At 37.7% G+C, this 16,855-nt stretch overlaps 1 protein-coding gene across 1 annotated transcript in view; it reads left to right on the forward strand.

The window, feature by feature from the left end:
• Positions 1–16,049: 16,049 nt before the first annotated feature.
• Positions 16,050–16,855, forward strand: part of LOC121631946 (melanopsin-A-like) — a 42,803-nt gene continuing 41,997 nt past the window's right edge. The window contains exon 1 of the mRNA XM_041973052.1: positions 16,050–16,172. Coding sequence (XP_041828986.1) covers positions 16,050–16,172 — 123 coding nt within the window. The remainder of the gene's footprint in view (positions 16,173–16,855) is intronic.

Below are 16,855 nucleotides of genomic sequence, written 5' to 3' on the forward strand. Positions count from 1 at the left end.
TATTTATAAAGTGACTCTGAGGCAGTGCAGTTTAAACTGGAGATACGTGAAGTTAATTAATTTTTTACTAGCTAAAAGTGAGTCCTGGACCAGACGGTATCACAGGAAGACTGTTGCCAAGCAACTCTGTGATATGTTTCTTGACATATTTAGTGTGTCATTGGAGCAGATGAGAGTCCCTAACCCGTGGGAAGAACCCGTCATTGTTACCATGTCCAAATGTAGTGCCATCAGCAAGTGTACTTCCTAAGGAAGTTACAGGTTTTTAATGTGGACAGAAAAATCATGACTTTATGTCTTTATTGAATCTGTTTTAACATTGTCCTTTATTTCCTGGTTTGGAAGTGTTGGAACCAAAGATTCTACCAAGTTTAGTAGTGAGAGCAGGCAGCAAAATAACAAGCTTCCCACTATGAGCAGCATGTGGCGAGGAGGCCAGAGGCATCATGGGAAACCGGAACCACCCTCTGCATAAAGACTTTAAACTGCTCCCCTCAGGCCGGAGGTACAAACCCACAAGACTTAGGGATAACCAACTAAAAAACTCCTTTATTGGGTATTTTTAATTACTAAAAGTTCAGTTTGGGTGTTGTTTGCTCTTCTTATTATATTTTAGTGGTTTTTATTTCCTTTGTGGTTTTTATTGATGAATTTATTGAACAGTCATGTTTGTTGTATGCGAGTGGATTTTATTGTTTGATGTTGTAATGTCTTGTGATCCTGTCTGTAAACAAAGTTTCCCATTAGGGATAATAAAATATATTGAACTTCGAAAATAGGACAAGGTAGGGTTTCTTGTTTCTTTTGACTCTTTGTTCTATATTTGGCTGTCCTTTTCCTGATCCACACTCTTTATTGGTTGGTGGTGGTAATGCACCATGTTCCTGTTGCTTGCCAACCACCAAAAAACAAGAAGAAGATTAGGAAGACAAAGAAGACGAAGAAGTAGATGACAACAACTGTTTGTTTTTTGGAAACTAAACCTCTTTCTAAACCAACTCTTTGTCTCTGATACTCACCTGAATGATAGCTACCCTACACCGCCACGGCCTCATGCTGAGAGAAGTCTGGAAAGAATTATGTCAAACTTACCAAAAATCAGTCCCAATGGTGAAAAAAAAAAAAAAAAGAAAACACTTATGTAACACTAAAAATTGGATCCAGCAGATATAAACCGACCTGACAGATTTGACATGAAATAAAACATTTATTCTATGAATAGCAAGTTAGTCTTATAATTTCAACCAGTAATCATACTTTATAATTAACTAACAGACTGTCTGAGCTGAACTGATACAGCAATGTGATGAGAGATACGTTCAGCACTATAGACCGAAATTTGATGTGAAACAACACCGGCGCTCAGTGCGAATGTTTTCATTTTGTTGCCGCTTGATAAACTTCTACATCCTAGTTAAAGAGGAACTGAGGTGGACCGCTCAGTGACTAACCTGCACAAGTACACAAAATAAGTGCATTTTTCAGAAAGACTACTAAAGCTCAAACAAACTTATCCTCTTTCATTTTGTAAAATTTACTTCAGCTCTGTAAAATATAAAAGAAAATTAGCAGCAGACAATAACCCAACATTATTAAAAATACTGTCAGTAAAACTCAAATTGTGGCTCGCTACATTTTGCATTTTTGTTTAATCCAGCTGCAGACGATGCCTTCAGAGGCAGCGAGGTAGGAGTGACACCTGTGCAGCAGAGGTCACCAGTCCGATTTATTGCCTGATTTATTTAAGCTAGCCAATACCTGAGTGTCAAATATTGTGATAACTGCACTGCACACACACACACACACACACACACACACACACACACACACACACACACACACACACACACACACACACACACACACACACACACACACACACACACAACTTACAAATATTTCAAGTTTTCTCAATGCTGGAAAGCAAATGCAGGATGTGATTCTTAAAGATGAAAATAATTGTTAAGTAATTCTAAATGAAAATTATATGTATGTAAGTGTATTTATAAAAATACAATGGTTAGTACTTCCACAAAGTTACATGCCCTCCTCAGTGGAAATCCTCTCCACACGCCAGCTTCTCTTAGCAATTAGTCTTTAAATCAATAAATAATACGGGGTTTTCCACCAACATTTCCAAGAATTTTATTCTTCAGAATTTATTTACAGGGTAAAAGAATTCCCAGTAATCTGCGTAGGTGGTATTTCCACTTGGTAAATGGTTATTTGGAGTCACTGTTGCCTACTATCATTTATTCATTTTCCTCTGACGTCCACAAGGCATTTTGCTCACTGGATATTTCTTTTTTTTTGGATCATGTTTTTTCATGAAAATGACATCATATTTGTCTATAAATGATTTCCACTTCTTCTTGCTAGCTCCCTGTTTTTTCATAATGTTTTAAAGTTTGTTTTATATGCTGCAAGGACAGAGAACTTAGTTCTCTTTCTTGGGGCGACAAGAACAAGATTTGACCAGATTATTTTATACTTTGTGAGAAGCTTCATCCGTGATCAGGTGGGTTTGTGCACGCAGTGGCGTCCTTGTCTTTATTTGCTTTATGTGTTGTAACTTCAAATGATCTGTTTAACCTTGATGGACCTTTGGCATCACAGGAAAAGCAGGAATAACAATTTTCCCATTCACGCTTTTCCACATTAAACACACCCACTTCAAATATTTGACCAAACACACAATTGCTCTTGGATGCCACACGAGAATTCAATTCAGTTCAGCTTTATTTGTACCGCACCAAATTACAATGTCATTTCAGGGCACTTTACAGACTAAATCAGTTCAAGCCAGCTCACTGTAATTTCATCAGTATTTATACAAGTCAATTAAAAACACAATAATAGGGAAAAAGAGGAAAAAGCTCTGCTTTGTGATGCTCAAAAACAAACCACAGGAGCTCTCAAACCAGGCCAACAAAAATACATCATTTACTTCTTGCTGCCTCAAGAACAAGAACAAAGTTTTCTGTTCTCTCGGATTGTGTAACAGCCGTTATCCAGAATAAGTAATTAGTATATTGCTGTGTAAAGATATCAAATCATTACTTTGACTTAAGGCTTTCACCGCTTTAGGCATTTATTTGTATCGCACAATTCAACGAGGGTGATTCAGAGTGCTTTACAGAAACACTGAAACATCAGAAAATAAGAAACATAATTTAAAATTAAAAACAAAAGGAAAAAAAACATTAGATAAAAACAATATTAAAAATATGATTAAGTTTATAAATGCAAGCTTAAAAGAAACTGCAGATTTGGACTTTTAAATCTTGGATCTTTAACCTACACAGACCAAAAGGTTTACACCACCTTCTGGATTCTCAGCTATTATAAATCTCAGCTGTCTTTCTTTTTTTAATTTATTGTTTATGTTTGTTTAACATTTAAATTTCTGTAAAATCTAAGGTTAAACGTTAGTACCACAACTGTGAGACGTGGATGAAACCTAAGCCAGCTTACTGTCTTTTCTTTAATGACTGTTTTCTGTGGCCGCGATGTCAGTCATCTCAAACAACTCTTGCTGTCATCACTAAACCTGTAACGTCTGTGACTCCAAAAGCAACTGCAGCATGTTCCCCATAGATTCTCAGCCAAAAGATTGTACCTCCTTTGTAGCCATCTTGAATGCATTTTTGAGTGGCAGTGCCATTTACCTGGATAACTGCTTGCAGTCAAGGTGGACTCTGAGTGATGTTCGATAAAAAGTCAAATGCATCACTGAGGCTATATAATGACAGCTGTACAGTGCCTTTGCTATGCTTCTCTCACACTTGCTGCAGCTCTGGGATCAGACATGAGTTACAAAAGTATCCCTGCAGCTTTTAATGAAAATTACAATCACAAACAAAAGTTTTTTATTAGCCGATGAGCATGTGACATGCAACAAGTTTTCAGTGAGACGTCAGATCTTCTTCTCAGCCACATTTAAATTTCTGCATTGTGTTGTAGTGGAGTATGAAAATGACATCTTTTTAGTGCTGTTTGTTCCCACCTTTTATCTCTTTCTCTTTTTTCTTCCTTACAGGCATTTCTCAAAACAAAATATCGTTGACGATGTGGATCTAAAAACAGGAGGAATGTTGTTTTGTTGAGTGGTGACAATCATAGTTCTCAACCTGTCTAGCTACAACCAATGCACTAAACATGACGTGTCCTCAAAATACAAATATAATAATGCAAGGTTTGTTTTTGAAGAGCTGTTTGGTTTTAGGAAACTTTACAAATCATGCAGGCAAAATGTCATATTTCACTGTCACACTGTGGTTTTTCAGATTGTGTACCACATCCGTAGATAAATCTTTCATTGGCACTGAAGGCTGAAAGAGAAAGAAACCATTCAAGCTCTATGTACACTGCTTTCCCAAAGATCTACACTGAGGGCAAAAAAGTAGATCACCATTTCGTTTTCAAATTTCTCTTTTTTCCAGTAATGACTTATCCCTGTAAATTAATCTATTCAAACAGAAGTTTAAGGCTGAAATAGAGATGAAGTGTGCATCCGTGGAACAGATCAGATAATTGTGTGTCAGCTGTCGTGTCCCAGAAACTGTGAAATTATTGCTGATATGCTGTAAAACTGGTTGTTGTGGAGCAATTCCATATCCCAGAGCAGCTTACTAGTGTCAGCCTCCCCCTATTGCACCTGCCAGATTTTTTTACACAACCAAAGTAACAGGAACACACACACCTCCACTGTTTCCACTGTTAATGCTCTCTCACACAGCAGTGTGTGAACAGTTCACTGCATTGCGCACCTCTGGAATGAGTGACTTCTTCTGTGTAAGACTCACTGCCCACATAGCTGTGATGACTGTGGAGCTACTGTTGCATTCACCATCCAGGTTTTCTCCTGATTATCCTTTTTCTGATAATGCTATCATTCGATATGACTATCAATAACAACGGCTTTCCTCTGCTGCTATGATCACTGTCCGATTGGTTTGTCACCACCATTTTGTCGATCTGTATCTGGAAGTCACAAGATCTTAGCTGTCATTCTCCATCAGCTGGGTGATGTTTTCCATGGTGACAAAGGGGTCTCCAGTCTGTATTCTGCACAGATGTTTTCATAACACTATGCTGGCTACTTGGCTATGTTCCATGTATTCTTTTCCTGCCAGTATCTTACACCCTGCTGTGAGGTGTTGGGTTGTTTCAAGGGCATCTCACCTGGGACCCTGCCTAGTGTGATAGATCTGGGCTTCTATTGCTCTGGTGCTAAAGGTTTGCTCATGTGCTGTGCCTCTGTGCTGTCAGTTCAGTCCAGTCCTCTCTAGTCATTGGCAGGACTTGTTTATATAAGCCACTTCAGCTATCTGTCGGTGGTGCATCTCAGGGGTTTGCAGGGGTTTTCCTCCTGCTCCTTCTTCTCTCCACTGCCTCAGATATTCACTAAGTGCTTCTTCCCTTGGGGTCATCTTCCTGATGTATTTGTGGAACTTGGATGTTTCTCTCTGAAGTAGGATATTAGGCACAAAAATGGAAAATGTTTACTTCTACAGTAAAGATGAAAATCTTCATACAGGCATTTATGGGAATTGACACATGATGGATGTTTTTTTTTTTTTTAGAGCAACCTTGATGTGGCCTTTTAAAAAGTTGCAGGTTTCTGGATTTTCTGTGTTGGCTTGAATTTAATCCAGGTTGGCACTGCGTGGTACAGCACATCAAATAGCAGGACACCAGCATGACCAGTAAAGCCCTAATAATTCATCCAATCCAGCTCCCAGGGTTAAACACTGCCTTGCGTTCTTTAAACATTAGCAATCCACAGTGGTTGATTTATGAAAATCCCTTCTAAATCTGGGTCGAAAATGAGCTATACTCGGGTTGTGTTTGTACAACACCTTAATCAGATATAGATGAAAAATCTCTCTGGATGCTTGATTTTTGAAAATATAAGATTTTTTTATGTAGCTTTGTTGATATTGTTGAAATCAAATGTTTTTTTGTTTTTTTTACAAGTTTATTTATTATATTCAGCCAAATTTTTTAGCCAATCATGTCATTTTATGTGACTGTTTTTGTGTCTTGTTTGTTTTTTTTTCTGACATATCAGTGTTCATATCTGTTTTATTGTTGTGTTGTTGTTTTAACTTGATGGTTCATTTGTCCAACATAAAAATGATTAATCAGTTGCAATGCTGCCTATATGTGCACAGCTTATTGTCATGACTGTTAATGAACCAAAGTAAACCCCACCCCTGAATGCAGAAAGTGCAGATTGGACAACAATGTATCTGGTCACTTAACTTACCTTAATACAGTTTTACCTCAAACTGGATACCAATGGGGTACAAGTCTCCTTTTTAATTGTTAATCTCCATGGAAGACAGTAAAAAGTCAAGAAGTGTCAGGCTGAATCAGTGGAGAAGCAGACACAAGCAAAGGTAAGCAAAGCTGCTTTAATAAAGCGTAAGCCAAACAGGGAAACCAACACAGACATGCAGGGAGAATCCAACAAGACTACACAATGGATCTGTGAGGACTGTGGGTATAAATAGAGGGGTGGACAGGTGTAACTTGTGAGGATGATGATAATGAGACACAGGTGTGGTCCATGATGGCAGGAGCAGAGGAATCTTGGGAAATGTAGTGCCAGAACAGGTGATCAGTAGACTGGTGATGCTAAGCGCACCAGCTGAGGAGGAGCAGGCATGACAAGAAGTTAAACTTATTTTTATTTAACTTTGTAAAGGAACCGACTGCATAGCTGATACATTTTCTTTCTAAAACAGAAGCTACTGCATTTTATTTGTGGTTATTAGATATTGCATGTTTAGTTATGTTAGCATCATACTATATGGATATGTGACCCATTATATCGTCTATTGGTGTGTTTGTTTGCTTTTACATGCCTACATAACTGCAGGTGGAGTGGAGCTGATGGCACAAAGGGAAGTACAGCAGAAGCTACAATTACTAAGCAACTGTTTCTGCTGAATGACGTGGCTCCAAGTGTCACCTGCTTGACAGCGCATGGGACAAATAGCTCTGTTTATGATGTTATTATTTATAAATGTACATACTCTTAATGTTAAGTTATTGTGTGAAAGATGCAAAAGCTACAAATGTGTGCAACCCTCTAAACGGAGATGAACATGAAACATGCAAAAAACTGGTATTATGTCAATGTGATGAACCACACAAGTGCTGCATTTGGACGTAGAATCTTTCTCATAAGTTAAAAATAACAGATAATAATTGTACTGCAATAACTTCATTTTTGTGTGAAATAATGAAAGAGGGGCTCAGAAGAAATCCCAGGAAGTACTAGAATTAAGGGTGTAAAGATTAGCCAATATGAACTGGAAACCATTGTTGGAGATGTAATTATGTTAATATACAAACTTCTGTATCTAATTAAATTTTGCATTGATTAAAATAATCAGGTCCATTGAGGTTTTGCTGCAGATATAAAGTGAGATTTCTGCACCAGTGACTCCATATTATTGCTACACAGGCACTGAGTGAACAGAGTCTGAACACACTTTAAAATTTAGTTAACTTAGATTTGGGAGCAGGACCACACCTCAACTGGTTCTCCTAATCACCTGATGAGCCGTTTATCAATTAGCTCTGCTTGTCTCTATCTCATGACCCCACACTGCCCATCACTGTCCACATCCATCCTTCCTCATCCATTTATCCACCTTCTCTCATCTTACCTTTCATCAATTAATCCTCCCTCATCCTCACTCCTTACCCCATCACTACCCTACCACACTCCTTTATGAAACATTCATCTGTTTGTTCCTCCTCCTACACTTCTCTTTTTCAGATAGGGGGTGGCCAGGGTCTCTGGGACAGTACCATGATCCTGAGTCTCCTCCCAGCACTTCAGTCAAGAAGCCCCAGACCTCATCCATATTTTTACAACCCTTTTTTAGTAAACTTGTAAATTTGCATTGTTGTGGTGTGCTCCTTACAAGTGAACAGCATATCAGGAGCCTGCTGACCCCCCAAATCTACCAGTCAGGCTGTTGCTTACAAGGTAAACACAAATACAGCATGTTTCTTTAATTTGTTATTTTTTTAAACCACCATCAAACCTAATGTTTGGAAATCATTTGGAATTTATAAGGAGCAAAAAACATTGGGTGAAAGTCTGGAAAAGAACAGTGAAGTTAAATACAGCTACAGCAGCATCACAGATCTGAATTCTCACCAGGTGAGATGTCATTAATCTTTTAGTGCTAACATAGCTAACACAAACAAGAACAACACACTGGATAAGTATACAAAATACTAAATACAATCTCAAGATACCCACAAGCTGGCAAGGTCAAACATAGCTACAGCATCTTAAACCCAATTTATTTCTGCAAATAGACATCAGCTGTGGGAAAAGACATCAACTAGTCCGCTGACACATTGGTATCGAAGACACAAAATACTTGTGAATCATTCATATAATGGATAAGATGTACGCACCCCTAACTAGAAGATGCTGTTTCACAACAGAGAAATTCTAGACTCAATTTTTGCTTCACCTGGCAACATTTTGCTCTGACTGAATTGATCCCAGCCTTTCAAACCTGGCTGCTATGTTGAAATCCCTGACTCTCAGTGAGTTATGAGAGTACTGACCCCATGTGAGTTTTCTGGGAAATTTTTGATACCTGCCACAAAATCTGACCTGCTGTCCTGCATTCCGGCCAGATTTTCTAAATGTCACTTATCTTAGGCCTCTTGGCTGTAATGAACGTCAGCTGTCACCAAAGAGTCACAAGCAGCTTGTGTCTATTACACCATTTCCCTGCTGCGATTGAAAAATAAACATCCTCTTGACTGAAGGTTAGAAGTTGTTTTTCAGCTGTTTAACTTAGTTATTCCTATGAAGAATACAAAAAAATGATTAGATTCTTATTTCATGGAAAACAGGAAAAAAAGTCTTTGTCGCACATCTAGTAATGCGCTGCCTATGCAACTCTTTGTATCAATTGCACCAGTAATGTAACTGGAACTGGCTGACTCACTGTTTCCTTTCAGTTTTTCATGTTCCAACACCTCCTAAATAGACTCGAGTGTGTGGTGACAGTCCCCAGCCATATATAGAATTTGAAAACAAAATAACCTGCTTTGCTGCTAAAAGACCTAACCTTTGAACCTCAGAGATACTTTCTGCAGCCTTCACATGTCAAGAAAGACCCAGAGTTTCCTTCTCCATAAAATCTTTTCATTTCCTTTACAGGGAAAAATTCACTCTTTAAAGGCCCTTGTTGCACAAAAACCTCATTGTACCTTCTATGGAGCTACATGTTGCCTTCAGCAACACAATTTTGGGAAGACTGTTAACACTTGGCATCAACCATGTCTCTGCAGATACAATCACAGCTCTTGAGACAACTTTTTTGTATGCTAGTTCAAACCAGGCATTAGCATTTTCACCTGCGTCTGACTTGTGATTTCACTGCTGTGTATTTGTATAAATATGTGAATCAAGTGCAAGATTCTGACATACAGCCAACAGTGGGCAACGGAAAACAACGAAAAACACAAGTAACCAGAACGACATCTTTATAAACATTATAGTGACACATGCCAGATGTGTCACACTGATATCTATAATGCAATGAACATTTAAAAAAAAGGTTATGCATAGGATGCAATATATGAGAAATAAGGAAAAGGAGTAAAAAAACTTGTGTAAATTGATTGATTTGTGATGTAGGAGAGTATGTGTGTGTGCACCTGCACTGCCAAAAGTCACACAAACAAAATGTTTAAACCCTGCAAGATTCATTCTAATCAAGAGTTGTGCAGAAGCTTCAAGTTAATAATTCACCATTTAAAATTCTACCCTTAAAGTCCCAAAATGAGCTAATTTGTGTTCATTTCTCATGCTCATTTCTAATTTTTTCTTGTATTCTTAGTGCATAATGCTATAGAGTAGTGGAATACGGGCTCCACATGTTCCACTATCTGAGCAGATGCATGCACACTTCTCCAGTCACCTAATTCACCGTTAACCACCAAGATTCTGAAAATCTAAGGTAAATAGTTTATTAATTTATTTGATTATGAATCTAAATTTAACATGTTTCAATGCAATTTAACACTCAGAAGTCAAGTTAATGATTTAATTATCAGCAAAATTCTGTTTTTGCAAAGTTAAACCAAGCATTAATGGCTCTAAAAAATAATTAACTTGAGTTCAAATCTTTGTAATATAATCATACATTTAGTGCAAAAATATCTCTTCTGGTGACATAATCTGGTGAAGACATCATTTCAAGGTCTGGTGACTTCTGCTTAGGCACACAGATGTTAGCATGCAGGTTATAAAGTTGGATCATCAGTGATTTACTTTATGTAAGTACTTTATGAAGCAAAACTAAACATCAATTATAAAATCTGTCCCTAAATAAGACATTTTGGTGTGTAAAAAATGCACAAACTGATTGCACAAGCCATCTTTCCAGCTGTTTACCAACAGCAACTGATGACTAAAGTAAGAATAATTTAATATATACTAAACAACATGGAAATGAAACAATATCCTGAAATCTAGTTAGAACCTGTCCAACAATACTCACTCAAGCATGAACCCCTACTCATAGCTTAAAGGCTTGAATATAAAAGACCAAACAAAAGGATTATCATCATCATCATCATCATCATCACCACCCACCCATCCATTTAACATCTCAGGTCAGCTGAGAACTATTTGTGTCGTACTGATTTTTTTTCTTTTTTCTTTCAAATTTATAAACATGTTATAAATATGTAGACAAAAGAACACATTTTATCTGTGTTTAGATATATACATACATATAAATATATATCCAAAGTTTTACTTAGATTTGAAGTGTATTATAAAATGGTATATAATAATAAATTTTACTCTATATAGTGACTAGTGAATAATTTTGGGTAGATCCACATCTCTTTGTTTTACGCATTTGTCTTGCTCTGCCAACATCATGTGTGCCTATCACCATATGAGAATGTGTGTGTCGTCAACAACAGAGCTACTAATTAATTTTTCTTTGGCATTGCTTCTGTGGATTTTCAGCACATCATGTAAAACCTCACATTACATGTTAAGAAAGACAGTATGCTTATTTTATGCATTTATATGAGATAGACTGCTCATGTGATGGCTTCTGAGTAAAAAATGCAAACTTGTTGTCAAAATGTATTTGCAGGTTTTGGATACAGATTTACTCCATGTGTCCTAGAGGAATCATATATGTCGAGGGTCATTTCATGGCTAAAAAGCTAAAAATGCACATGCAAGTGGCCTTCTGTTTGTGCACAATGTCATATTACATTAAAATCTATAGCACTGGGCTTACAACATGAGCTTATCTTTGAATAATTAAACCAGTGAAGTTTTTTTAAACCCTTTCAGAAGCACTGGTGATTACGCAACGGCAGTTACTTACAAGTTGTTTAAAGCTAAAGGTGCAGGTAAACAGCACCCCTTCTGTTTTCAGAATAAATGAATAAATGTGTTCAGTCTTTGTTTTGTTTTCTTTCTTTTTCCTTCACCATCTGAAATTCATGAAAGAAAATATTTTACTAGAACCAGATGTGGGGACAACCCAGAGAAGTTGATGGTCCTATAAATTTAGACCTTTTCAATAGTGGTTTCCATTTGTCTTCATTTAAAGCAGTGATGCATTTCTCACTGTGAACTTATTCCCCTGTAGCCACACACACACACACACACACACACACACACACACACACACACACACACACACACACACACACACACACACACACAAAAAAAAATGATTATGAGAGATTTTAAAAGCGAGTACATTTTAAATGTCCAGTATGAATTAAGCGACATCCAGTGGCAAAGTTACAGAGTGCAACTGACTGAACATCCCCTGCCTATCCCTCCCCTTTAAATTGTTTTGGAAAAAAACTTTGGTGGGCATATTCATAAATTTTCTATACAGCATATTCCAAGTCAGGGTCCAATGCAGAGAAACTGGAACTTATCTCAGTTATTAGGTAAGAAGCAAGGTAAACCCTGGACAGGCTACTAGTCTATCACAGGGCTAACAAAATTAGACAAACAACTTCTGATGCTTCTGGAAATCTAATTTTCCTGAGGCCACCTGCTCAAGGGATGAATACAGTTCTATTCTATTCTATTCTATTCTATTCTATTCTATTCTATTCTATGTTGTCATTCACTTCTATGGTAAATTTAGAGAGGCCAATTAACCTGTTAGCACCAGTCTCTTGTGTGTAACATGACAAATAAATATGTTTTTATTCAGTCTACCTTCCAAGTACCTAAACGTGCTATACATAATTGGAAAGCTATGGTTCTTTAGATTTGAATGATGTATGCCACTTCAGACTACAATCATAACTATAGATTCAGTAAACACTTATTTCAGACCAGTCGCCAATGCAATTTATTTTTGAAGCCCTACTGTGCTCCAGTAGCAGATGATACTGCAACACACTGGTCCTGTTAAATCAGCAAGAGTTCAGTAAGAACCCACGCATACATGGGGACAACATGCAAACTCCACACAGAACAGCCACTGTTTGAACCCCATCAACATTTGGTTCTGTTTAATGTTGTTTGATCAACTCTTGTGTGTTTGAGTGGATACAGTGTTTATTGACATGTGAAACAACAAGCAACTGTGCAACATCCTGAACACAGTGAGCTCCCTGACCTAAATTGGGTTCACTAGGTTTCAGTGATAAACATTCTTAACTCTGAGCCGCCAGGCTGATGACGTGGGAAAAGGAAAAATAACCTACACACAACCTGAACAGGAATCGGGAAAGGAAGGAGGAGGGAAAAGAAGGATCACGCCACACAGACTGGTATTGTCTCCTTCTTTATATCAGTTGTGTTATTTTGCATAAAGCTTCTGTTGTGTAAGTCCAGACCCAGATTCTGATCCTCTTAATATTAGCCAGAATTCTACATCATGGGACCAGTTATTTTGTGGGTCTCACAGCTGCCAGAGGGCCGCTTTGCAAATACTCTGAACACACACCCTTTATACACAAAATCAAAATACACAACACTCATGCAGGAAGGATGTATTTATTTGTTAGAGAGTTCATTGAGACGGGAAGAAGATAGAAACTAAATGCTTGAACATGTTGCAACCCTTATACTTGCATACACCAAGTGTGCATGCGTGTGTGTGTGTGCATGTGTGTGTGTGTGCGTGTGCATGTGTGTGTGTGTCAGGATATTCCATTGCATGAAAGGTAAAATTGAAAATCATGAAGTGATTATGGTGTTATAAGAGAGGCAGAAATTTGCAGAACTTGGCAAGTGCATGTCACAAGATTCTGTCATACACATTTTTATTTTAGCCAATCACATCTTGAACAGAGCAATAATTTAATTTCCCACAGGGGTAAACTTGATCCACTGTCTCCCAGAATCTCCTCATAGGAACGCTAAGCATTCCAGACATGAGTTATCCTGACTGAGTTTAAGGCAGCTAAAGAGGCAATTATGTTTTATTATGGGGTATTAAGCCTCATTAGAGAGCATTAACTTAATATTATTATTGCGAATAGAAGGTATGGAATTGGGTGTTATTTAACAATAAAATATGAGTTTATGGGAGCAAGGGTTAGTGGGTCACTGTGTGTACAAACCAAAAAGCAAAGGAGATTGAAAGGAGGTTATGGGAATTATAGATAAGTCATAAGACTTTTTAGTTTGAACAAAAACTGAAAAGTAGTCATGCTCAAATTCCTTAACATCCTCCTTCTGCTGTTGACAATCAGCCATTATTCCTCATCTAGCACTGAGCGCCTGCCATTTCTCCATCTACATGCATGGAGTGCTCCCAGCGAAATGTCATCTTGGATCTGTTGAGGTGAAAGGAATAGTTTATTGTTCCCTCGGGAGCAGTGACAACCAAACATGTTCTTGTTCTTCGTCTCCCTCTGTTGTAACTCAGATGACCCTTTGTACTCTCTTAGAAATCATGACATGGAGACTTTAGAGCACCTCTGATCTCTGTCAGCGCTGTGTCACTTCTCCAATTATTACAACCCACAGTTACACAGTTTTACTGTTACTTGTTCTGGCAGCTGTCAGGACAGAATTTTAAGCAGTGAAATAAATTAATTTGTCTGGATTTAAAGTAGCTGTTATCATCACACTTTATATTGTATGTTTTTGAAAGTAGTTGCTCCTTCTTTTATTCCTATTGCTAGTTCTCTCACTACACATTAGCTCTCTTCAGCTTATTTTAATATTATTGATAGTTTCACAGCTGTGGTTCACACTCAGTGCTCTCATGGTTTCATTGTCTTGTACAGCAAGTTGCTGTTTTAAGTGCAAAAGCTCAAAATTTCAAACGAGTCACATTAGCCAAACCTCTAAAGAGCCAATCAGTCCTTTAGCTCCAAGTCCTGTGGGAAATATCCTGGTATTATGCACTGCTGTATGCTGGTTGTTTTTGAGAAGAGAGTTCACAAACTAAAGCAAAACAAGCATCCTACAATCCATTTTGTATACCTGCTTAATCCAGTTCAGGGTTGCAGGGGGCTGGAGGTCATTAGTTCATCACAGAGCCAACACTGAGACAAACAACAATGTATGCTCACAATCACACCATTGTCAATTTAGAATTACAATTTAAACTAGTATATGTGATTTTGGACAGTGGGGAGAACCCACTCATCCATGCAACATGCGAAATCCACACAGAAAGGTCTCATGCAGTCAAAGTTTGAAGTGGGAGCCTTCGTTATGTGAGGTGAAAATAAAAAAATATGATTAAAATGAATGTCTTTCATATTTCCATTTTATGTCTCTTGAACTGGAGATACCAAATAAAATGTCATTGGCACACCGTTCATCAGACAACAAATAAATCCACATGTAGAGATTATAGGTGTAATTGGTAAACTTTTGAAGAAAAAAAAAATCAGCTGTGAAACAACTGTTTATAACCTTTTTTGGTTTAGGTCTCAAACTAAAGTACAAGATTCAAAGATGATAGTTTGGCATTGCGCTTTAAAAGATTGCTGCACAATCATTGCTAAGCTTTGCATTAGCCATTAAGCCCTTTTTAAAGGATGAAAGGAAAAACTCTGGACCTCCAATTTCCATTGATATTAAACACGAGATCTACTCTGTCAAAAACACTGAAAATGCCTTAAGAACTGCTAAGATTAAAAAACTCTGCAGAGTTTATCATTTCAAACAATGTCTTTGCATCAGAAGTCTGACTGCTTTATTAATTAATTCCTAGGCAGAACCGAGCTCTGATTCATCATTGATAAAAAGGATGTAATCACAAGAAGACATGAAAAATCCAACATTCTATTACTACACCCTTAAATATTGTGTTTCTATTCTCTCATTCAACTTCTACTCATCCTTCTTTCTCTTTATAGTATTAAGATATTACATTTGCACATGTAATATCTGGCTAAATCAAGCAAGCAATCAAGCAAAAACAAATCATTATCCATCCATTACTCTAGTCTTTGCAACTCCCTGTTGTATTCTAAACTTTCCCAGCAGCTGCACTGAAAATCTGAATGAATTGCTTTCTTTTTTTAAATCAGTTGTTTTTAGCTTTAAATGCATCAGATGTGAGCATTAGTTCTGCAGACAAATAAGGTCCCGCAAGAGAAAGATAAGCCATGGTAAATAACCTAATCTTGTATGAAAGTGAATTTGATTTTTATTCTGTTCTACTGTAGTAAATAAAAACGGGGGAAATTAGAAGAGGGGGTGAAGTCATGCAAAGCCAAATAGACGGATTCCTTCAATTAAACAAATAAAAGGAAAAAGGGTTGTTTCTATCTATGCGCTCATACAGACCTACTGACATAGTCTGTGGCATCCCCGAAGCAGGGATTGGACGAGAAGCGGAGAGAGAGAGCGCAAGTCTTCCCCACCGCTCCACAGATGTTGTACTACACTTGCTCTTAGGGGCATGTAAGAGCAGGGTGGCAAGGATGACTGGCCACTTGGAATTTTAAACCTTCTCATATTGGCTCGAAACTTCTCACGTCAACTTTTGTCACAATCTCATTTTTTTTTTACAAACAACCTTGAACCGTGAATGGATTCTAGGCTTCAGATTGGACCGGTGATCCCGACACCGGACCCGACAGCCCGCGCACCCTGGAATATCAGCTCCATCAACCCGCATCGGCTCATGGAACTGTCTCCGGTAGCTACAGCTGTAAGTGTAAAGATACAACTCTTGTTGCGTTTTTGGCTGCTTGAAGGACAGTAGTTCCCAGCGTGGCTGGAGAGCTTCTGCGCGCTGCAGCGATGCGCAGCGAAATCTGATCCAGAGCAGCCAAACACCAACTCACCACAGCTGGAAATCCACACACACACTTGTGGATCTTCTTCTTTTAACACAACATTCGCTCAGTTTAAGAACCCTTATAAGTAGTGGAAATACGAATAAAAGAAACGTTCACCCTGTGAATGAATGAATGAATGAATGAATGAATGAATGAAACTATCCTTTCCTGCGCATCTCTGCTCTGTTCATTCAGCATCATTCGGACTTAAATGAAGACAGAAATCTTTGTTCCTTGGTTTAATAACCAGCTGTATTTATTAAGAAGTATTCACAACCGGATTTGTTATTTATGGAGGTCATCCTCTTTTACTATTCCAGATGACTGATGCCTTTTTAAACCCAGTCTTAAGTAAATTGCACTGAGAGCTTTATTGCCTCTTTAGAAGGCTTTCAGCAAAACATGAAGTCTGCCTTAAAATATTTTGATTGTCTGCATTTCTTTATAAATAGGAAAAAAAAAACATTAAAAAATATTATCAACACAAGAAAAGTGCTTACATTTTGGTGAGGTTAAGATTTTTGTTACCAAGTCTCCTGCAAGAATCAGACCT

This window comes from Melanotaenia boesemani, chromosome 21, assembly GCF_017639745.1.
Source record: "Melanotaenia boesemani isolate fMelBoe1 chromosome 21, fMelBoe1.pri, whole genome shotgun sequence".
In the NCBI taxonomy this organism is placed as follows: Eukaryota; Metazoa; Chordata; class Actinopteri; order Atheriniformes; family Melanotaeniidae; genus Melanotaenia; species Melanotaenia boesemani.